Source organism: Anas platyrhynchos, chromosome 2 (assembly GCF_047663525.1).
Source record: "Anas platyrhynchos isolate ZD024472 breed Pekin duck chromosome 2, IASCAAS_PekinDuck_T2T, whole genome shotgun sequence".
Taxonomy (NCBI): domain Eukaryota; kingdom Metazoa; phylum Chordata; class Aves; order Anseriformes; family Anatidae; genus Anas; species Anas platyrhynchos.
Genome location: NC_092588.1, coordinates 116,473,532 through 116,497,525, shown reverse-complemented (window position 1 = coordinate 116,497,525; position 23,994 = coordinate 116,473,532). Strand labels below are relative to the sequence as shown.

Below are 23,994 nucleotides of genomic sequence, written 5' to 3'. Positions count from 1 at the left end.
CCTGTGGCAGCGTCTACCTGGGAGGTTTTATTAACAGCCTGTTGCTTGTTACTCAAAATTCCTCACAAAGCAATGATCCCATACTTTCAGCTAACATGTGTATCACAGCTACTGACAGCTTTTAACAACTAAGCAGTAGAGCAAAATAATTTGCTTCTAGTAAGTAGCAAATGTGTCGGTGTTGTCTCTTCTTCCTCTCCCACCCTCTACAAAACGGAGGTTTCCTGTGTGCTCTTTAATCGAGTGGGTTCATTTGTTTGTGGCAGTGAAAGTGACTCTGGCTTCCTTTTCAAAGATGCAGCTGTATGACTCCTCCATCTCTGCAAGAGGTCTGCCTTACGAAATAGTATACCATAGAGGAGCATCCACCATGGAGAAGAAAGCCTGGGTATTTCATTAGAAGCCTGGACAGCCGGTAGCCTTTGAAGATCTACTTGAATTCCTATGCAAAACAATGTTGTGAACCAAAGCTGTTTTTTTTCTCCCCCATCCAAAAAGTTTGCTTTCCCCCCAGAAGAAGTTTATAATGGAGAACCAGCTTTTTCTGAGCTTTACAGAGAAAGACTACTTGTGTCTCTCAAGCTGGGCTGCAGTCATTGCCAGTCATTTGCAATAAGTACTACAAAAAAGACTAATTTGGAGAGTTGCTTGATTCTCCTTTCAGAGGGATGGAAGAATTGTTTCTAATTTCCTCCATCTGTTTACAGAAGGGAAATCCTGCAAATTCCTACCTGATTTTTTAACTTCCAAGGATGGTTTGTTTAACAAAGGAACTGTTACAAACTGATCTGTGCCTGGATAAGCTGACCCAAGTCTTTGTTACCTCTTCCTACCAGAGCCATGGATTTTTCTAACAGCAGCTCAGCCAGCGTCAAAAAGTACCAACTGCAATTTGTATAAATTACTGCAAATACTCTCTTCTAGCCCCAACAGCACATGATGACATTCGTGGTTTTTTTGTTCACAAATTTTAAGTTTATTAACAATCAAAAATTATTCTTAAAAGCTTCCCTCTGCCAAATGCAGGGAAATACCTACCCAAGAATAAGCGTTTAATGATTTGCTAGGTCTTTTTCTTTCTTTTTCACAAATACTTGGTGGAATGGACATTCATAAGACTTGCTGTATGGGAAATTTCTGGTGAATTTCCTAGAAAGGAAAATACTCTCTTAGGAGGCTAATGGTGTTTATGGAAAGCTCATTGTGAATAGAGCAATCTATCACAATCTGTCTAGTGCCTCTTTCTCCCTCTTTCATGTGTTTTTTCCCTTCCTCTGCCTCTGCTGGGATTGATATTTTCAGGGGTTCTGCCCAAAGCCTGGACAGAGTTTTGTCCAACCTGACATTGTTGTGAAGCTTTATGTAACTTTGAGGCTGGGACAATGCTGCTACCTTCTTGGCACCTCTGCCCTTTTGCAGTCCATCTCTGATGAGCTGGAAACTCCTTGCAGAAAAAAGGGAAGCATAGGCTCCTCCTCCTTGGTGCTCTTCCCTTTCACATCTAGCTGTGAAGTAGAGCTGACACGTTTAAGTTGGTCTCTTACGTCAGGACAACTGCATGACAGTGCAGCAGGTTTCTGCAAAAAATAGGATTTTTAGTTTACCAGGTCCAATCTGGAGGAAGTGTTTTCTGGCCTGCTATGCATTTTTCTATTTGTCTGAAATTCTGCATAAATACTCCTAAGTAATTTAATGATCTGCTTTTAGAAAATGCTTTTTGTGCCCCTTTACAGGTTATCATGCATTGCCATTTGTTGCCACCTTAATTTCTTCTCTCGTCCTATCATGTCTTTGGTTGTTTTTTGGTTTTGTTTTTTATTCTTTAACAAAGGAAATTGGCCAACTGCTAAAATTCTTTAAAAAAAATGAGAAATTAAATGGAAATAACTGAGCAGAAAACTTAGAAAGGCAGAAATCCTCCTTCTCATGGTACACAGTTTCTGTGATTACTACTGCTGTTCCTTTTCGTAAGTGACTTATTCCTAACAACACAGAGCAGGAAACAATTGGAAAGCACAGAAGTCTGCTATATATGGATGAAGATACCTGTATTCACTCCAAGATAAATTGCTTTGACATTAATGCGGAAGATTATTCAAATAAAACTATTCACTTTGAGTGAAAATACCAGCAGAAGGTAGCGATATAAGTATATGATAGGGGGGTCTCTTTTTCATTTTGCAACAAAGGTGCCTCATCACCTGCCAATACTGACTTGACCACAGTTTTTGGAAAACGATCCCCTGGCTTCAATTTGGATTGACAAGATAGCTAGTTAAGGATACAATTTCTTCTGTTCCCCCAAAGGAAAGAGAAGTGCTCTGTTTCTGTTGGTAGCACCTTCATCTCTTGAAAGCAGCACTCAGATGGATAGTAGGCACCTTCTACAAGCTTTCACCTGCCTTGGCAATCCTGTGGGAAGGAGTCTTCAGCTACGCGTGGTGTGAGTGCAGCTGGGCCCACAGAGCAGCGCTGGCACTGGAGAGAAGCGTCTGGGGCTGGAGGCTGGGTTTGCAGCGAAGAAAAGGCTGTTTCCATGTTCTGCTGGGATCGTGTCCCCTCTGCTGACACTACGTGCTCACCCGTTTTCAGCCTCCCACGGCACTCTGTCACTTGCTCCCATGGCGTGGGGGAAGCCTTTAGGGGGAATTTCTTGCAGTTCGACAACCAAAGAACTCCTGGATGATGCAGTGTGGTAGCCCAAAGAATATATTTTGCTCTAAGTGCACTTGTTTATACTGGATCAAGGGACATCAAGTACAAGTTTGCTTCTGGTTTTGTGCCTTTGAGGCTGGAAAACTGACATTTCTGCTGGCACAGCTTCCTCACTACTCCCAAATCCTTGTGAAACATACCCACCAGGAAAAGCACAGCTTTTGGTGAAATCACCAGCTCTACCAGCAGGTCTGTGAATGACAGCTCTGTCTGACAAGGACTTTGGCACTTTACTACTGTAGCTCTGCCAGCAGAAGTGTTCTAACTTTCCTTCAGTGTCAACCCGGTTCTGAAATCTCCATCTGTCTGTTACTTTGTCAAATTTGGGATTCCAGCTCTTTATCTAAAAATAAACTGTTTGCTATTTGGAAGATAAAATGGCTTTGATAATTGGATTGTTATCTTGCTCCTTTTTTTTTTTTTTCCTTCATTCCTTTGCTGGAGCAGTGTTTTCTGTCTGGGAGCACCAGAAAGTCTCTTACAACAGGAGGACAAAAGCTGTAGAAGCTGCAGGAAAAAAAATATTCCCCTTTTCTTGTGTGTGGATACACTGGTCTCTGACTAGCCCACCAAAAGTTGTCCATCCTCTTCAGTCCCGAGATGGGGGCAGTAGTTCCTCTGAGCCACCACGGGTAGAGTTTGGGGTTCAGTTTCACTGAAAATTAAAATAAAAATTTTGGAGGAAGAAAAGGGGTAGCACAAACTGTTTCATGCTGAATAAAAAGATGGTGACTGAGATAAGCTAGAGAATGACTAATGCCTTTGTGAGGGTAGAAACTGGGAAGGTGAGAAGAGGAAGTGAAACTTTTACACCAAAAAAAAAAAGAGGAAGGGGGAGAGGGAAACCCCCGTGGCAGGAGAGTGCCCTCACCCCAGGGCTCTAGGATATTCTTGAGCAGGGGCCCTGCGCAAGCCTCCTCTTTGGGCTGTGTCAGTTTTCACAGCTGCAGGGTCTGCACCTCGCAAAGGCTGTTCCCTGCTGCTGGGATCAGGCAGCTCCTGGTTTTGGTCCCTGGTCCCAAAACAGTTTGACTGTGCTGCATGGAAAGAGGTCAGAAAGTCGCACTGGTGCTTGTTGTCCTCTCCTGGAGAGCTATGGTTATTTTTTTTTTCCAGCACAGCAGCTGGAAAACAGGAAAAGCAATAAGAGCTGTTGGCTGCTCCTTTCTATGGCCATCCCTTCTAGAGGTCACTGATTACCCACAGCTGGCTACTCTAGAGCCTGTTCCCCATGTCCCCTGGGCCAGCACGCTGCTTTCTCACATGGTAAGTACGTGCTGTTGTTTATTACTAGGGACTGACCCTATACGGTGGGTTCCCACCAGCCTGGAGTTGGAGTCCAAAAAAAAAAGTCCATAAACAACTGGTGAAGTAGCTTTATGCTCTTTTTGGTTGTCGTTTCTCCTCTGCGCTGATTTATTAGGTTAATAACTTGACAATTTATTAAGTATCACACAAGATCTCATCACCTGCCAGGACCAGCCCCTCTGCAGCACCACAGGAGTTTTCTGCCTCAAGGCTGAGGGAGCTGCCAAGAGATTTCAGCTTTACGTGGAGACAGAATTCAAATACCAAAATCTTTGGTATTGCTCTTCTTTGTTTTTAAATCTAGGCTTTAAAAAGACAATGTGGAGTAGCCAAAGGCTTGATGCTCTGGCTGCTTGTTGTGTGCTGGGACAGCAGTATGAGAGGGAGGGGTAATAACAAGGAGGCTTAGGGCAACCCTGCCTTTTGGGGTGGTGGGGAGTGAGGAGAGCAGAGCACGAAAAGAAAGCAGAGATGAAACCAAAATTCTGTGGATCCTTGTTTGAACGAAGTTAAATTCAAGACGCCCTAGGTGTTGTAGATTTCGTATCTTGATCTTTAGCTTTTTACAGGTCCAGAGTAACAGCACTGCACAAAGCAACCATTCAAAATTAATGAACTGCATCCTGAAACATTAGCAAACGAGCTGCGGGCCTTCCCTCCTCGCTGCAACAGGAAAGTCAGCCAGCAGTAAGTAACACTGCAAGGGCCCGCTGCTACGAAGCCCACAGATTACTGGGGCTGGCCCTAAAATTATTTTAGCCCTGTCCTGGTGTAGAAGCACTGCCATGTGCCTCTCCTTCTGAGCCCTTCTTGCCTGTGAGCCCAGAGGGTGTGCCGTGGGCAGCTGGGTGGCAAACCAAGCACCTGGGGAAAAGGGGAGAGCATAGAAGGAAAGGAGAGAAGCGAGTGCCTCATGCTCGGTGTGTTTACATGTGCAGAACACTGTAAGGGTTGTGGTGAAGGAAACACCTGCACGTTTCTGTGGCTGATGAAGGGGCTACCCGAGAGACAAGAATAGCCCAGCGATTGAGGTGGAGCTGGTGTATGGATGATGTGGTAGGCCAAGCAGAGGGGTGGGACATTCCTATCTGCCACAGGAGAGTACCACCAAACCACTAACAGAGTCATCTCTAAATTCAGTGCCTCTGAAACTTGTTCTGTTCTTCAGTGTTTGCACTGGTGCAGGTAATCAGCAGCAGACAGGCAGCCCTCTCAGCACAGGAGGAGTTGCACCAAGGCAATAGAAACCTTGAGGAAAAACCCAAAACAAAAAAACAGCCCACAGGTGTAGACTTAGAGGCACCTAACCCGTAGGGATAGGAGGACAGACTAGGAAATTGGGTCATCATGCTGCCTCGTTTTTACAGCCCAAAGAGAATAAAAGCACCGTGTGTCTTGGAGGATATTTGCATAGGACTGGCCTTAATATCCAGCCATTCTCCCCTGAGTATTCAACAAAGAAAGAGGAGGGCAGAGAATGATTCACAGCAGCCAAGGCTCAAGAGCAGGAGTTAACCTTTCCACTCTGATTCAGATGTGCCTCTTCCTCCACCAGCTACCAGAGTGGAACATCTCAGGGTAGGGCTCCTTTTTGTTTTGTCGTGTGGATCTGGGGCAGAACACACACCTAATTCCAGCACTTGCCTCTCAGCTAATAACACAACTAATGCAGGGTGGGTGGGAAGAGACCAGGCCAGGAGCTCTGGGTATCACCAGTCTATGATACCATGACCCCAAAGCATCAGCTTGCAGCTTCCTTTCATTACATCTGCTAGCCTGGCCACAATGGCAGGGCTTGATTTTTTTCCCCCAAAGTACAGCCCTGCCAGCACACACAATTACAGAGCACAACTTTATTATTATTATTTTTTTTAATTAAGATTGCTGGGGGTTGTACAAGGCAGAGCAGTGCTGGTGGCTTCCCCGACACGGGTGTGAATTGCAGCTCTCTTGGCATAATAGCGTCTTCTAAATCAGAAGAGCTTTGTCCATCCAACACAGTCTACTGTTATTTCTACGTCTGTAAATCACTCAACATAAAACTTAATGAGCTGCATGCCCCTTCTTCATGAACCCCAGCCAAACAGGAGCACAATGCTGCAGCTGTAGCTATTAAGCGATGGTGGCAGCAAAGCACTCCATTAATACCTCATGCTCAGCAGTTTGTGATGCATGAGAGCTGAATAATTATGCCCTTGTTACCCTCAAATGAGGCGCAATTGCCAGAAACAAGAGTTTACAATTAAAAAAAAACTGTACCAAGTCAAGGACAACATTTGTTCATTCATAAAACAAGCCTTTCTGGGCAAGAGGACTGTGAGGCAGAAAACTGCCAGGCTGACGTTAACTAGACAGCGGTTTCTAATGCTGTGTTGTACCTCCTTGCTAGACCTCCACAGGCACTTTATCCCAGCTGTTTTGAGAAATCAGCAGAGCTTTAGCTAAAGCACTTCTTACTGTGCAGTAGCAGCTCCCTGCCTTCAGTTAGTTGCGTACAGGCGCTACAAAGCTGTGAAGTAACCTCTCCTTCCCTACCTACAGCTCAGTGGGAGTGAGGATTTCAGGATAATGTCTGCACTGAGATTTTGGAATGACAGCTGGTTAAAAGGAGGGCTCTGTTGAGGGTAGACAGGCTTGCGTTATTTTGGGCAACACTTCACCTAATCCAGGGTAGGGTGTGTAAAGAAAATTGTCATGCTTATGCCTTACAACATTACGACATCAGTAAGTCTTATGACAAACCCAAGTGATGGCTAAAGAGCATTTTGCAGCACTCTCCAGACACAGCACTGCAGAATACTACCCGCTTTCATGCAGAATATCTAGCACCAGATACCTAGCAGGATACTTAGGGTGTGCTGTTCTCATCAGGCTGCAAACAAAGCACGTTACAGAAGAATGTGCTTGTGCTGTCACCTCCTTGCGAAGCTCTGACTCTCACCTCAGGACTTGCCAACTTCAAAACAGCCAAGGCTGTTTTATTTGCCCCGTCCTGTTCTATTATTCAGCCAAGAGATAATAGGTCGTAAGAAACAAACTGAAATGAGTGGTCAGGACGTGCGGGCTGGGCAGAGCAAGTTTCGCTGTGGTGCTTGGAGAGGACTGGAATTGCAAGAAGCCTTGTCTGGCATGCTTTGCGGCTGTGGCTGCCAACATTTCTGTTTCTAGACCCTGAATTTTTTTCCAGCATGCATCATTTGCATTTTTTTGATAATAAGCTTCTCTCATTTAACTTCCCCAGAGTCCAAGAAATGCTCGGGTACTCCCCATTCCTTTCTTCTGCCTCCCGCCTACCCGTGAGCCACAGCCCTTTCATTGGAAACCACAGCATAATACAGACCAAGGAAATCTTCAAAGCTGCAGCATTATAAGTACAGATGTCATGATGCAGCTGAAGCCTGACTTTATAATAAAAATTAATTTTTAAAAAAGATCTCAACAGGTTACAAAATAAAAAGAATAAAAGCAAAACCTTTACCGTATCTCAACTGCTTAGATGAAATATCTCCTTGAGACAGCATTTATCTATTACCAGAAATCCTTCAGGCTACATTTTGGAAAATAAGCAGTTGGAAAAAATATCACTGAAATACGCTCTTCAATTTATAGCCACACTGACGAGAGGAGAGGGCAAGGGGGCTTTCAGTGAAAATCCAGGTGGGAGGAGGGCGAAATGCTCCAGGCCACATCATTTCAATCCCAGGATCATCTTTGCCCTCTTGTGGGCAAACTTCTCTCCTGCAGCTTCTCAGCAGCTTTACCAGCTGTCTGCGGGGAGCTGCACCGTGTGGCCAGCACAGAATGCAAAACCATGACTGGACTTCCTCGTGTTCCCTTGAGCAGGCCAAGAATAGCTATCCTGAAGTCAAAGGGAAGTCAAACCCACAGCCCAGCCACGTAGTTAACCTTGCTCGGTTCCTGCAGAGCCGCCTGAAGAAGGCTGTGTGAGCAAGCAGGTGGCTGTCGTGCTCCTCCCTCTAAGGAGAAAGCCCAGCTGAGAGCAAGGAAAGATGGATGTGCCTCGAACAACAGGCAGGCAGCAGCACCCAGGTGCTGCCTGTGCCACTCACAAAGGAAACATGCAGACTCCTAGCCTGTGTTCTGCCCTGCTGTAGTGTTAATTTACAGCAAATTAATTTTGGATCTCACTGCTGAGAAAGGAGTCACCACGATTCTAGCAGTAACAGCACTGAAACTGTGTGGTCATGCTCCAAATTATTCAGTCTTTCACATTTCTTAGATCTTCTCAGTTGTCTTCTCAGGCTTTGTAACTCCACCACTGACGTACCCTTTTAACACAACATTTTGCTCTGATTGCTTGCACCTCGTTTTCAAATTAAACTTAATTAATAGCATTAGAGACCTTTTCCCCTTACAATTATGTTCATCTCTAGCGACTTCATCGAGAGAATTTCACCTTTAATATATGACATACAGAAAAATACACTGTGTCATTCCAGTTTCGGTGCTGACAGCTTAAAGTGCCATTCTCCTGCTTACAAAATATGCAGGTAATAAGCAATCTGTAGGATTATAAAACAAAAAAGCTATCTTGTGTGCCAGAAAGCACACAATTTCCTTTTCCTCACCCCCACTACTGACAATCAAACAAACACTTTAAAAAGGTCAGGTGGCTTCTCCTCAACCTAGTAACTCAGTCACCTGCATTTTTCTCCACCAGCAGATAGGATTTGCTTGTGACACCTTTTTCCTGGTTTGTGCTACTGCCTTTAACAAGCCTACCAGTTTATTCAAATTTTCAGCTCCAACTTATCAAGACAATATGAAACCAGCACTTAAATTACTCACGTTGCAGTAACATATAGACCATGATAGGTGCAAAGCCTGTTACAAACTAGCCTGGTTGTACCCCACGGGATGAGACAACACCAACCTTATTGGACCTTTCCTCCTGGAAACATCCACTGAAAAGACTCAGCTTTGCAGGTTTGCAGGCTGGACCCTCTTCCCCAGTAACAGGCAAACACAATGCAAGCTCCTTCCTCCAAACCAGGAACAAAGCATGATGTTATTTCCTATGGTTTGTTCTGGGAGAGCGATATACTGACACCAAGCACCAGCAGTAGAAACGAGAAACACATACTTAAGTCATGTTTTATTTTAAAAATGATTACAAAATATTTTTAAAAGTTCTTAAGTCCAAAAGAGCATAATACATTAAAAAGACCACAGGCTTGGAATGGAAAAATAGTTAAACATTTCAAAATTATTTTAATGGAAGTTCAAGGCAACAATGACTGCAAAACTGTAAAAAAAAAAAAAAAAATTATTGTATACAATATATAAAACCATCGTTATCATCCTGATTTAATAATCATTGTCACTTAAATTCTCAAAGGTACAAAAGTGATAGTTCTGAATGACATAAAATTTAATCTAGAAGATTAATTTAGATTTAATCTAAAATTTAATCTGCTGCTGCTTACAGCAATAAAGCAGAACAAAGATGAATTTCCATCTTGAAGGCACTACCAGCATCTCGATTCATTACAGTTTTATGTAACATTTTTAAAGTCTCACCAAAGCTTCCCTTCAGTGTAGTAAGTTTGGTATTTTTATTGCACAAATTTGAGCAGAACGAGGATTACCGTGCTGGCCATTATGCAAAAACATCTTGTGCAGAGCTCTGAGACTTGTGTAGGACAACTTGCTGTAGTTTTGAGTCAGAGGGTGCAAAGGCAGACCTGAATTGTAGAAGACCACGATCCTCCCCTGCTGTTTTTAAAGCACAGAGCACAAGCAGTAGGGCACAATTCCTTCCCATGCTTGAATCCAAAGGGCATTGCTAGCATCGCGATTTTAATGTGGGCCAAATGCAGAACACACATAAAAAAAAAATATTCCCAGCCTACACAAGGCACCTGCAGATTTTCAGAGGAGAAACTTGCAGACCAGCCCCTTCATAGCAAGTCCTCACACGTCCTGGAGAACCCTCTGCACCGATTCTCACGGCACTGTAAACAAGGCCCGAAGTTCAGTGCACAGAGTGTTTTTGGACAGGCTCAACTGGAAAAGGCGAAAGCTTGCAATGTGTCTGAGCAGGCTCACGACGCCACTGCCAAGCACTGCGGTGAAGATGGGAGAAGACAACCCTCAGCTTGACGCGTGGCCAACTGCTCCTGTCCCCAGGTGTTACTGTCAGCTAAGGTTGTACACGGATGGTTGCTTCGTGAACAGTAAGAGAAATTTAGGGCAGTTCCTCATAACTGCCCTTCTGCCAAAGCTCCCACCACTCTCCTGAACAGACCCTCAGTCACAATCAGCCAACTTAAATTTAAGCAATTAAAAAACCTGCTTCAAGTAAAGCAGGCTGGTTTCATCAGAAACAGGCTGGGAAACGTGCAAACTGCTTTGCTGACAGAGCACGGGAGGGTAAAAGGCATCCAGCCACACACAGCTCCCACAAAAAAACACGTTTCATCCAGGTCCAGGGCCATCCTCTGGGATCGGTCCAAGTGAGAGACACTCAGAGCCTGGATCCAGCACCAAAAGCATGACAGGGGGCACTTCAAGAGTGCAGGGGGCCACACCACGCAGCTTTGGGGGAGGGAAATCTCTCACCCTATTAGTCTGTGAGGGCAGAGGTGCCAGGAGGGACACAGGGATAGCATCTGCCCCTTCATCTTGTGGAACTGATAAAGCAGTTTCCAAAAAACTACCCACTTGTTTTCATTAGCTGATGGCAGAGCATCCCTTTCAGTCAGTGACAGAATTGGATCCTCAAATCCATACAGGGATCAGTGAGTCAGTGAGAAAATGGGTAAAAGCTACTTGAAACAGCTACAAGGAAAACGGCACACTCCGTTTCTCTGTAAAGGATCAGCAGTAGACACCACATAGATAGGGAGGCCAAGGTAGAGAGGTGACTTCACAGATCCCTCTCAGTACCGGTATCTCCAATTCGGGAGTGGACACCAACAACAAAGCACTTTGGTGGGGAAAAGTCTTTCAGAGAAAGCAATCAAAACCTATAATTCCTGTAACATATTTTCAAGGAGGAAAAAAAAAAAAAAAAGGAAAAATTACCCCATGACACAAGCCCCACCATAGTGCTGCATCATTTAAAAATATCAGCAACACTGCGTTATTCTTACGCTATATTTACAGCTTTTGATTATATATCAAGATTTAGAAACTGCAGGCTTCTTGATGTGCATTGATTAGATAGAATGCCAGGCAATAAAAATAATTATAATTAAGAAAAATAAGAAAAATAAAACAACCCACAAAACCAAGCAAAACCAAACCCAAGCTTAAAATATTAATTATAGCTGTGGACACAAACCCCAAAGTAAGGCACTGCAAATTGCAGCAGAGATATTGAGATATTTCCCACTGTGGCCAGCTTGGTAAGCAGTAAGGTTGCTTGTAAACAAAACCATCTGAAAACCTACCCAGCTTTCAGGCACAGCTACAGCAGGCTCTGTACACCTACACCGAGATCAGGTGTTAGTGCAAATGGACACTAATAAATACAAGGAAAATCAATTCCAACCTAAGGAACATTTCATCCTCACAAAGCAGGAAATTAGGTGAAGGAAAGTCTGTGTTTTATGCACGGTTCTGAAACCAAGCTGCAGCTTAAACCTCACAATTCACACCAGCTGTCAAAATGTTACACTGCCCAAGCGAAGTGTAGTGTTAAGGTTAGGTCTCAGAGTTTAGAGAGACAACATCACAAACTCACATTCGTCAGAAAGTAGCAGTACTGGGAGTTAAAAAAACAAAAAAAACAAACACCACCACCAACAAGAAAAACCTTTGACCCTCTTTTACAATGCTTTGTCTTACAATGGCTTCCTCATCCTTTTCCAAATATAGCTCTCAGACAATTTCTGGAGGGCTTACTCTCAGTGCTGCCACAGCAGGTTACAGGACTATACATTTTTCAGACAATGATGCCTGGAAGACACGACAGTTGTCACGAGAACTCAAACACGGACTGTTTTTGCATAATCAGCTTTTTCCCATTTGCTTTGGCATTTTGGAAGGTCTGTTGACACACAGCAGTTCGCCCTACTTTTGAGGGCTTCCCTCTAAATGAGGTTTAGCAATTTTGTTTCTACCTCAGACATCTGCAAAATGCCTTTTTTTTTTTTTTTTTCCTTAACCACTTCACTTTTTACACAGTAGCCATCAACATCTAGTCTCTCACTGGTCTGATACACCTTGCATCAGTAGTGTTTCTTGCAGTCTCCCGGCCCCTTGCTTTTAAGACAAATGGAGGTTACGAGTGCTTATTTACCTGTTTACCAGCTGAGTTAGCCAGCAGCAAGAAGTCTCATACTAGTGCCATAGATATCAGCACAGAAAATGGTGCTGCCAAAACCAATCTGGTAAAACTATGCACAAACAAGCTGTGCATGGTATCAACCCTGCAAATGATAGTCGATATTACAACATGCTGTAATCGTTCTCCCACTGATGTTCAGATTGCTACTTCTGGGTGACTTTGTGAAAATACTTAAACTTTTTCCTCTCACAGATGCCAGTCCATTTTTTAATTTTTTTTTTTTTCCCCTGTGACTTTTGTCACTTTTGAAACAGTCTGAGGGAATATTCTGGCATACAAGCCTGAACTTGAATAACCATAGGGTACAAAGCTGTCTCCTAAAAAAAAAAAAAAAAAAAAAAAAAAAAAAAAAAAAAAAAAACTTGCATAAAAACTCTAAGCTATTTCATTGAACTGATCTCCAGAGACAGAACTAAAAAGTGTAGTTAGTAAAAACAAACCAAAAACCCTTACATAAAGATAAGCATTTTTGTAAAGCTGCAATTGGGTATTATCCCTTTTACACTTACTGTTTGGCCAGTGAGTACAAGAATGAGTTCTACCGTACTAACTTGTAACTAGTAGAAGATATGTTTGGTCCAGTTCATACAGAAAATGTCTTTAAGGCATAACTGAGAATTTATGCACCACAGATTATCCTTTCATAGTCACTCCTACCAAAATTGAATCAGCACAATGTTGTCCTTGTGTTATTCTATTTAGACTATTATTTTTTTTTAATGTATGCCACCTAGAGAAATGGCAGAACAAGTTACCTACAAAATAAAATATAACATGATGTTCAAGGTGATGTTACTTGACCTAAGGATCCATTTGTGATGAGCAAAGTATAAAAAATTGATTCAAAGGAAGAGACAGATGTTTTACCTACAGAACATTGAAACTTCATTTTAGTTTGCTCCACTGAAAAAAAAAAAAAAAGGAACTAATTTCAGAAAGTTCAGCTTTACTTATTCAGTGGGGAATCTTCTGCGGTGCCCTGAGTGTTGCCTGAATTTTGAGGGTGTTCTCTGGTGCTTTGTTTCCGCCTGTCCCAATACTCCATCCCAACCTCAGCTAAAAATGCCATACTTGCGAAAAATCCAAATACCTGTGAAAGTGAAAGAAACATATGAATTAAAAAAGTACAAACTTTGACAGTATTCTATGATTTTGGAGAGATTTGCTGCACTATTCATATATGTTAATAATGCTGGTATATTAAATCAATGGTTCCATTTAAATTAGCAACAGATCAGAAGTCTTAATTCTAGCATATTCAATGCAAAAGTTGTTACAATTCTCATTCTCTTAATCAAGTGTGAATCTTAGGATGTGTTCTAAACAGATCTTAATAGTAGAAATATATATTTTATTTTATTTTTTTGCAGTAAAATTAGTAAAGAAGCATGGCAGTGGTGGTATAGCAGATTATTTATCCAAGAGATGTCTGCTCTTTAAAGGGACTAGGTGAAGAAGAGTAACCCGTGGAAGGTGAAGGGAGATAAATTAGCAGAGCCTATGCAAGTCCTTGCTGCATCAGCACGTGGGGCTGACGTGACCTTTTGCTAATGACAACTTTCATTATTAGTCATAGCAACGTAGTGGTAAGCAGACTTTTGGTTTTAGCAGCTTCTTTCAAGCAAGGAAGTACACGCACACATTTACGCTAACTTTTAAATAAAATTAAGCAGCAGGTTTGCCCCCAAACAATTAGATACTATGAAGTCTTGAATCCCAATATTTTTGTTTTTCCAGCTCTGGGACAAAAACAAACAAACAAAAAATGCACCACCACCACCACCACCACCAAAAAAAAAAAAACACACAGCAAAGGAAGACTAATTGAACCATTAGGACTGTATATATCAGCATCACAACATATGACCATACAGAAGTGTGTATCTTCAATAGCTCACGCTGAGTACGGAACAGAATTCACTTTTTATTCATTCAAGAAGAAAATCAAAATTTGATCTTTAATCTCACGTATTCACAATTCCAAAGTTATTCCGAAAGAGCACCAAATGAGTAAGGAACTATGACCCACAGCTTCTACAGTGCCTTGTCCTGGGCCTCTGTTGCTCTTTTATTTTTGTCTCGTTCTTATTGCAACCTTTACAAGCCAGCGTTCTCTACCTATGCTTTATAATGTCTGACAAAAGATGTGGTTTCTTGCTGACTTTGCAAGAGGATAGCATTACAGGAGCACAATTAAGGAAAAAAGTTGGCATTTCAGAGGCGAGTATCAGAGAGCTTGGGAGGCTGTGAGAGATGACAGTCCTGTTAACAGTGACAGATGCCAGGGAGTAGGACAGAGCCAAGGCAGTGAAATGAAGTGAGGAACCAAGAAGTGAGCCACAGCTGCTGAGGAGCTGCAAGCAGGACTGCTGGAAAGTTCTGCAACCAAGGAATGCCCACTCTTTGGATTTCCTAAGCTAAGTTTCAGAAGCTCTGAAACAGCTAGCTCCTCCTAATGCACTGAATTCTGTTCCCTGCCCAGTTTTTTCCCCACAAACTGGGTGAGGTTTAAAGGGTAGACAACTTAAGATACAAGATAAATGCAAAGTAAAAGATACAATTATAAGACTTACATATGCCATAATTGCAGGAACCGGTGAAGAATTTGTTGCAGCAAGAACTATTGAAGCTAACAGGAAAATGACACCTATGGCTAGCATGGCCCAAAAGTTCTGGAAACATAAAAAATAAATGTTACAGAATTGTAGGTATACTACCTGAAAAAGAACAAGCATCCTAACAGCAACCGAGTTAATCCACAGTGAGTTTACAATTTGAAACTCTGATGCTCATGGGAGCTTCAGAAAATCATGGAATCATACGGAATGGTTTGGGTTGGAAGGGACCTTAAAGATCACCTGGTTCCAACCCCCCTGTCCCCCTGGGCAGGGACACCTCCCACCAGAGCAGATTGCCCAAAGCCCCATCCAGCCTGGCCTTGAACACCTCCAGGGATGGGGCATCCACAGCTTCTCTGGGCAGCCTGTTCCTCTACCTCAACACCCTCACAGTGAAGAATTTCTTCCTTGCATTTAATCTAAATCTCCAATCTAAATCTAAAACAAAACAACAAAAAACCACTCTTAAAATTATTATAAAGTTATATATAGTTACATTTAACATCTTAAAGTTATTATAAAGTTATTATAAAGCCTTAAAGTTATTATAAAGTTATAAAGTTACTTATTTATTAACTGTAATATAACCTATGATAATTTACCCTTTAATTAGAGAATAATAAATGATTCACTCTGCATTGCCTTTTTACTCTGCAGTAGTCTTTAAGCACTTGCATTAAATGGTTTGTTTTTTAAAAAAAATAAATCTTACCACTTTCTCTACTTTATCTTTCCCGAAGGTTTCATATGCAACAGTGCAATACACACAGAGGATCAGGAGGCTCAGAAGAAAAGCAGTGCAGCTTGTGAATTCAAAGAAGTAAAGTCCACCACAATTGCTACAATCCTCCACAATTTCCTCAAAAATAACAGCCAGAAGAGAGAGAAACTGCAAACAAATAACATACTTGTGTTAGATCAAGTCACCAATATCGTTAGCAAACAGATGTCTCCAATATTAAGGTTAATGAAGACAGAAATAAAACAACAACAACAACAAAAGAATCTAAAAAAGAACTTGGTGAAGTTCTGCACTATTTTATGGTTATTTACCTATGGATAACACAGGTAGAAATACAATGACACAGTTTAGGCTTGATGTTCAAGTCAGTCAACAAACTCCATTGGGTTAAGCTCCACCATCTACACACTTTTAACTGAAGCCTTCCCATTTGTGGCTTTGAGCAGTAGGAGAGCGGGCAGACAGCACGAGAAGCACAGCTTCCAGTCAGAACAAGCAAAAATGCAATTGCTTACCACTTACAACCACATTTAGTTTTACATGCATTTGGGATTGGGGTGGATCAGAAGACTCTGACCCAGCCATTTAGCTCCCTGAAAGCCTGCAGCTGGTGTTATCTCCCTCGATAAACTTCAGAGAAAGTACAGCTAATGGCTCGTGTGTTTATGACCAGTAACAACAGAAGCTCAATTGCAGGAACCAAAACTTCAAGCTATGTTTAAACCACATTTAAGCTATGTTGGGCAGTGTTTAATCTCCGCAGAAGCCTACGTTAGCCTCCCTGCAGCAGTATTTTTTGAGGACAGAACATGAGTTAACTCCCATACAGACACCAAGCATCTGCTGCTGGATCTTCTACCACCTTATTGTACAAGAAAGGATATTGCTTATTTTATTTTATTTTTTAATAGTCTCTCATTTTGGCCACTTCTTGCTGGTTTTCTTCATCCTAAAAAGTTGACAGAGGATATAGATCCTTGCAGTAAGGAGTTCAGTGGACTGGAACAATTATTAGGAATCAGACTCAGCCATAAAATCAAGACTGATACAGGGAGGATGATCCTATTTTTAATGACAGTATTTGGGCAATAATGGAGTTGACAGCTCTTCTGTGAAAAAAAATCTAATTCTAGAATTCAGAATTGTCATTTTCCAGTTACTAGCACGTCAAAACAGCTGCAGATGCTATATCTGCATCTTATTTTGGAAAATAATGACCTGTCTTGAGTTTCAGTTTTCTGACAGTAAAAATAAGAAAAGTGACTTAGCACGTGGGAACTGTAAATTCACCAGCTAAGCAAGACCTCAGAAAACATCGTGCTTTGAATACACAACGGTGTAAAGTAAACAGGATCTCAGAAAGGGAAAAGCACACACGAGTTGGTAAACTGACACATTACAATCAGCCCTCCGCATACTTCCCTTCTCTCTTGTGCTTGGCTGGCAAAGCAAATTTCTCAGAAACCCTCACGCCTAACCCAGTGATTACTGCAGATGCCCAAGGAATATTTTTCTCCCCCTCCCTTCTGGGATTTGTATTTCTACCTCCTTGTATCAGCACTGAGAGCTGAATGCCATCACTTTCACCAGAGGCAGAACAGAAAGGAAATAAAGGTCTTTTTGGCAACCTGCCCTAAAAAGGCTTTAGAAGCCCAGGTAACCATAATATGGTCTAAGTAACTGAAAAAAAAAACCTCTCCACTGAGTGTGCAAATGAGTGGGAGGAAAAAAATAAATCAAATTTGAGGAGTACTTTTAAAGGATTTCATGTCAAAAAAATGGGGGAGAAGGGAGGACTGATCTGGCATCCTTTGTGGGACTTCTCCAACAGTATTCAAATTTTTATTAATGAGGTGAATAGCAAAAGAGTGCATCATTAAAAAAGCTTTGATGTGAAGAACTTTGCTTGATGTAGTGTATCAGCTGCACATCTATAAGCTGCAGAGTTCTGCTTGGGTTTGTTAATTTGCTTCTTGACATCTCTATAAATAAACATGAGAGGGCTCTGTTGTTACATTTTCTTCGGTTTCCCAGTTCTGCAAGCACAGCCACATGCGTAGGTCAGCGCAGACCAGTACAGGCTTACATGAAGCAGCTGAAGCTTGCTCTGTTGTATTTTTATGTTTGCTGTCTCCACACTGAGCCTGTGGAAACTTCCCAGTGGCAAGCACCCAGAATCTCACTATGGGTTTATTTGAGCAATGAGCAGAGAGGGACAGCTCAGGAGCTCCTCATTTTCTTCAGAGCTAAACCTTCAGGGCAGAGCCTCTTTCACACCAAAGACCGAGGAAATACCTGAGGACACAAACAGGCAGCTGCCACCTTCCTTGCCTCTCATGCAGAGCCCCGCATTGCTGTGGATGCAGATGAGTCCCAAGTGCCCTAACACACACAAGCCATTAAATAACTTCCTTGGTCCTCTGCCAGCAGGAACTTTGCATCGACACTGATGCTACTGCGAGTTTCTGCACAAATGTCACGTTTCTCAAGTAAATTTAAGAAGTGAAAGGCTACAAAAATAAAGCAAATCAATGAATTTTCCAACAGGCCTGTTAAAACAGAGCAGTGGTGTTCCCAGCACGAAACCTTCCCATTTAGCAGCTCACCCGTCTGATTATCAGTGTGCAATCCCCACAATAACGAACCATCACTGTTCTAACACAAGGCTAATAGATGTTAATGACCACCACCATCACCGGGGCTGCCAATAAAAAGAAACCAATGCTTTCCTAAAACGGGAACCTTTCTCCTACTGGAAATATTGAGGCTTCCACCTTCAGTAATTTCTGGAGCTTGCTGTAAGTGCTTTGGCCAAGAGCTGAAGATCCGTGCATTTTGGTAAAGTGAAACAAAAGGATGGAGGAACTGTTGGAAGTGAGGAAGGTGAATGATTGTAATTCAATTTTATTTTTCCTCTTATTGAAAGACTGTTATAGGCCATAAGCTGCTACTTCTTTAGGAGCCTGTCAAGCAGCTACCCATCCTTGTCAGGACAGGCCTTAATAACTTACCTTTTTCCTTCCTAGAAAGCTTTTTAAACAATGCCTCTGCTCAGGTAAGCAGTTGAAGACATTGCTACACCAGTAGAGTTGCATATGCAATAGTTTGTTTTATTTCATTAAACTACTGATCTGTAACGATCTGTTTGTTTGGGAGCAACATCCAGCAGATCTTTGTTAATCTCCAGAAGATGAAGTAACATTTTGCATCCTGTTATATTTAATATAGGATTCTTGGGTGTGATTTTTTTTTAAACAGTCTTAGAAAGCATTGCTTCGGGCAGCATTAGCATTACCAGCACTGCTTTCTTCAGCTTTCAGGCTTTTGACTCTGTGTGAGCCAAAGTTTAAAAACCGAACGTCCTCTTTTCTGCACAGCGAATTAACAAGAAAAGGCTGGAAATCACCTATGATTCCTCTCAGCATGAGACATCTGACTGAGAAGCCACTGCGATGGAAAATGTTTGCTGACACATTTACAGTCAGCTGCCCTTTGCCGCTGTGGTTTCACTGCTCGCTGCTGGTACGTGCACCCAGTGCTCCTCACATCGCTACCAGCAAGCTTGGGAAGATCCATCACTGAGGCTGGGAACACACAGGAGCATGATCCGGTGTCCCGGTGCTGAGCAAATCCAGGAATAATGTTACGTGTGGCAAAAAGCAAGCAGAATATGAGCCCCCGATTCCAGGAGAGCGTGGGGCTGCCCGGTACGAAGTGAGGCACTGCGGTGTCACACACATCCAGACCGGCCACCACCCAGCTCACATGTTTTGGTGTGCTTTCTGCCAGGAGGTTTGCTGGGGGAGATGTGCTCCCCGAGGCAGTGGAGCACGGCACAGCTTGGTGCACTCATGGTCAGGCTGTGGGGGTGACATGAGGGGAACCCAGCAATCCCACAACCTTACAAAGGTTTCTACTGCCTGTTTACATCCAGCGAGGCCCTCAGAAGAGAGTACGCTATGTTTTCTGTGAGGATGGCCTCTGATTTTAAACCCTGAGGATGCCGAGCAGTGGACCCATGGTGGCCACAGCGCTTAACCTCAGCCATGCGAGGCACACAACCAGCAGGTCGGTGCTAGCACGTGCCCCTGCAGCCGGACACGAAGAAGGAGCAAGCCCATTAGTTCCTCACCACAAAACAACCTCAAGCTGCCCAAAAGGCAGTGGCACCGCGGCCACCTCAGCCTTCAGTTACCGATTTGTGCAGCTTAGCAAACAACAAGGCAGGCTTTGCCTCTGCTGGGTGGGAAGGGAAGGGAAGGGAAGGGAAGGGAAGGGAAGGGAAGGGAAGGGAAGGGAAGGGAAGGGAAGGGAAGGGAAGGGAAGGGAAGGGAAGGGAAGGGAAGGGAAGGGAAGGGAAGGGAAGGGAAGGGAAGGGAAGGGAAGGGAAGGGAAGGGAAGGGAAGGGAAGGGCAGGGCCTCACCGGTTGCAGCACTTTGGCCGGCAGCCTCCAGCCCTTCAGGCGGTGCCGGGTGCAGCCGCAGGGCCGGCGGGGCTCCTTGCAGCGGGGCTCGGTGGTCGGGCGGTACACGGCCCCGTTCTCCATGGCCGCCGCCAAGCTGAAGGGAAGAAGCGAAAGCAAAAGGGCGAGGCAGGAGGGCGGGGAGGGAAGGGAAAGGGAAGGAAGGGGAAGGGGAAGGGGAAGGTGGAGGCGGTCCCAGTCCCTCCCGGCTGCAGGCTGGTTGCCAGCCTGGCCCTGTCCCCGGCCTTGCTTGAGGAGGAACCGGGCTGGTGCTGGGCGCTGGAGGCGGCTTGGGGCTGAGCAGAGCCTTGGGCTGCTACACTATTCACCTCTCAGCCACAGAACTGCTACCACCCGTCACAGCCAAATTCGGCTACACTTCACTTATTTAAGTTTCTGTCAAACGTAATATAAATGGCAATTTTCTTAACCTCAGCTTTGTATGCACGCTGGTTAAGTGAAGCCCATACTCAGGATCAGGTTGCTCAGCCCCCATCTCTCTTCCAGAGCCAGCACAAGGAGCAGGGAGGATGCATGCGGCCACCCAGGAGCCCCAGTGCCTTTTGTAAGCCTGCCAAGAGCCACCAGGATGGCCAGGTAAAGTGGGGTGGCCCTGCTAAAAGCAGTCAGTTCGTGCTCTGTGTTGAACATTCACCAGCAGGCCATAAGCACGAGCCCTCCCAGTAAGAAAACACAAGCGAGAGGAACGCTGCAGGGCCCCTGGGCAGGGCAGCACAGGCTTGTTTGTGCCACAAACAGTGCCTGCTGCAGCAATCGGCTTCAGAGGCAAATGAGGAAGGCAAGTCCCACCATTCCCATGGCATGGGAGTTTCCAGTAAAATAAGCAAGGTATTGCCACGAGGGCAGCGTAGCTTCTGCCTGGGGTTGGGATGAGTCTAATGCAGTTCTGCTGGCAGCATCCCCAGAACACAGGGCTGGGCACATAACATTTACTGTTACCACTCAGGAGTCTGCCTTGCCTTTATTGCTGTTTTTCACATTAGTACACCATAAATAAGATTATATTACAGAGGCTGGCATCTCTTTTCTGAAGGAATTTCCCTTGTTTTGTTTTCTTCCTTGCTAGTATTTTGTGTGTGACTAGACTGTACTTTGGTCTGAGGGAGACAGGGCTTAGGGAGATAGAAGAAATTGTGAGTTTTCCTTTTCAGGTGTTCACTAGCATTTAGGGATATTCGCAGTTGTTCCCATCTGAATCTTTACCAGTGTCTTAATGCAGCGTTACTAGATTATGAACAGAGATGTAACTATTGAGTTTGCTTTTCAAGGAGTCATATAAACACTATCCAAGTCAAGAAAAGATAAAATAGATTGCAACCTTTTTCTACTTACTGTTGTCTTTGAGTTGGTTTTTCGGTTCAGGCTTTTTCCAGAAAGTACATGTCAATGATGCATGAATTATAAAGGTTAGCTTGCCACTTAAATCCTAGCTTATTTAGCCCGCTTTATTTATTTATAAGGGAATTCATGAAAAGCAAAACAGTAACAAAGTTCCAGTAACTGTAACAAAGAAGGAATGAAAAGGAGACCAGGTAGGGCCTGGTAGCTTAAAAATACTTCAGGCATTGTGTTAAAACATACAAATGCTGCTGTGCACACAAACTAAAGGTGTTCTTTACCCTTTTCATTAGAATTGTCTTTCAAGTACCTCACTCTCCTTTAGAGGGAAGGCAGATCAAAACAATAATTGCGATACATAACATGCCTGCTTAATGCAAATAACTGTAATTACCTGCCTGTGATGCAATGGAAATCCCGTTCCAGGTGTGCATCTACTTCCTTCTGTTTACCTGCTGATGGAGCTTTCCAAAAACAAAGCCTTTCTTACCCACACAACCTCTGCCAGAATGGCAGAACCAGAGCTAAAAGCAGGAGCTTGCAGCAGAGAGGCAACCCTGGAGTTAGATCTTAAACTACCACAACATCTCCATTCAACCAAAGAGCTCGTGGTTGGTGGAAGCAGATTAGTGATGAGTGACCTAGTTTTCTCCCTCATTGCATCTTCTCCACCATAGTGGCCAAAAAGCAATACTTATTAAGTTGAGAAAGCTACCTCATTAGGGGAGATTACATTATAGTTTTATGACATGGCTATCACCCCTTGCTGCACTGAAAAAAAACTTACAAAGAAGTGTGACTTCAGCTCCTTGAAGCAGTTGAGTAAATGCCAGCCACTGGAATATAGTGGCCACAGACCAGGGCTGCATCCCTGTTTTCATAGTGAAGCCCCAGTGACCCTTTGGAACTAGCTTCGTAGTGTATTACAGATTTACACAGATTAAGCTAAAACCAAAATCCCTCACAATCAAAATTAGCAGCAGGGCTCCATTGACCTGACTTGTCACACTGATATTCCAATTTTCCCATGTTCATAAATACAATTGTGCCCTTTTGTTTTCCTTCAAGGAGGGCGAGAGAGAAGGAACTATAGGAATGGGAGGGTAGTTTAAAAGTCCAAACAGCTGAAGGAGACAGGCTTCATTTCATTTGAAGGGTGATGAGGTTCATCACCATGGAACAATTAAGTCAGCCATTTGGAGACACAGCTCTCCTCCTGGTCTCATTTCTGGTATTCCCACACAGGTATCTAACAGTTTTCTTTCGTCACTCTGGCCCTGTGTATTGCAAGCATTAAGTACGGTACAACTAGCTAGCAAGGGGAATAACGTAAGTACTGTGACAAAGAACTCAGAAAAGCCTTGCACATGTTGCATCTGCTGAAGATTCCTCTGCTCTCAAGGCTGTATTTTTAGACTCAGTATTGCAATTGAATTCACAAACTCCTATCTTCATACTGACCAGCTAGAATGTGTGATTTTTACACAGCTGAAGATTAAGGATTAGTGTTTTTAATAACTATGTCTAAGCATCCCTTATGACACAAGAAAACAAACCCTCAGTATTCCACATTTACCTAAGCTAACTCTTGTCACTGTTTTTCAGCATTTATCTGCATAAAGAGAATCACAAAGCCATAAGGTATTTGACAAGTAATGGTTCTACAGCTGCAGGTGTCCCACTGCAAATTAAGTTTGCTCCCCATAAAAGGACTGCAACCCAACAGGTTAGTACTTAAGTTCCAGATGTATCACTAGAAACTTAAAAGTTAGTGTATGTAGTATGGTAGCTAGTCCATATAGCTCAGATATCACACACACATTTCAGAGACTGACATATTTTCAGCTGAAAAGTAAGAATAGTCTGGAAGGAAAGTGGTCTTTTACCCCAAATTTTTCAAGCTTAAAACTGATAGAGTAAGCTTATTACAACCAGTATACTCAAAGAACTGATGTAGGAACATGAAGGAGAGAAGGAGGAAGATTTGTAAAAATCCCCCTCAAACATTCATTTTGGGGCTAATAGTTCCTTATCTACACAGAACTAGCTCTGAAAATACAAAGCAATTTACTTGGTTTATTTACTTTATAGCATTTTTTGTAGTATTCCACAAAACATTGTTGTTGTGGTTTTTTTTTGTTGTTTTTTTTTTTTTTTTTTTTTTTTCCAATGAAAAATCATCTGTTCTTCCAATACTATCTCTAATTTTCTGTGTACTAGACTAAAACCTTGGACCCAATTACACTAAACGCATTAAAGGCACACAAAAGTGATTAGAAGTTACTCACGCTGTTATTCCTTTTAGAATCCAGGTCATAACAAACCTAACACATCTACAGGTAGGGCACCGAAGCACAATAAAGGATAACAAAGTAGTATCCTTTCCAAGCATCCTTCCATTGTTTTACCCAACTGGTTACTTTGGTGCCTAAAAGAACAAGGACTAACTGGCTCTACATTTTGTGAAAATAACCT

At 43.1% G+C, this 23,994-nt stretch overlaps 2 protein-coding genes across 4 annotated transcripts in view; one reads left to right on the top strand and one right to left on the bottom strand.

Annotated features, from left to right (window-relative positions):
• The window catches only part of CMTM7 (CKLF like MARVEL transmembrane domain containing 7), a 30,329-nt gene extending 18,548 nt beyond the window's left edge, over window positions 1–11,781 (top strand). Inside the window, exons 5-7 of one of the 3 annotated variants that reach the window (XM_072033443.1) lie at window positions 296–3,981; window positions 4,593–4,710; window positions 5,391–11,781. In XM_072033443.1, coding sequence (XP_071889544.1) covers window positions 296–309 — 14 coding nt within the window. In that variant the 3' untranslated portion in view covers window positions 310–3,981; window positions 4,593–4,710; window positions 5,391–11,781. Of the gene's footprint in view, window positions 1–295; window positions 4,711–5,390 lie in introns of all 3 variants that reach the window. The other 2 variants (XM_072033444.1, XM_027451103.3) reach the window with 2 other exon arrangements.
• CMTM6 (CKLF like MARVEL transmembrane domain containing 6) lies at window positions 9,123–20,309 on the bottom strand. The gene is made up of 4 exons (XM_027451104.3): window positions 20,122–20,309; window positions 15,668–15,844; window positions 14,911–15,009; window positions 9,123–13,427 (listed from the first exon to the last, which is right to left on the bottom strand). The coding sequence occupies exons 1-4, from the start codon at window positions 20,242–20,244 to the stop codon at window positions 13,284–13,286; spliced, it is 543 nt and encodes a 180-aa protein (XP_027306905.2). The 5' UTR covers window positions 20,245–20,309; the 3' UTR covers window positions 9,123–13,283.
• Between the last annotated feature and the right edge of the window lie 3,685 nt (window positions 20,310–23,994).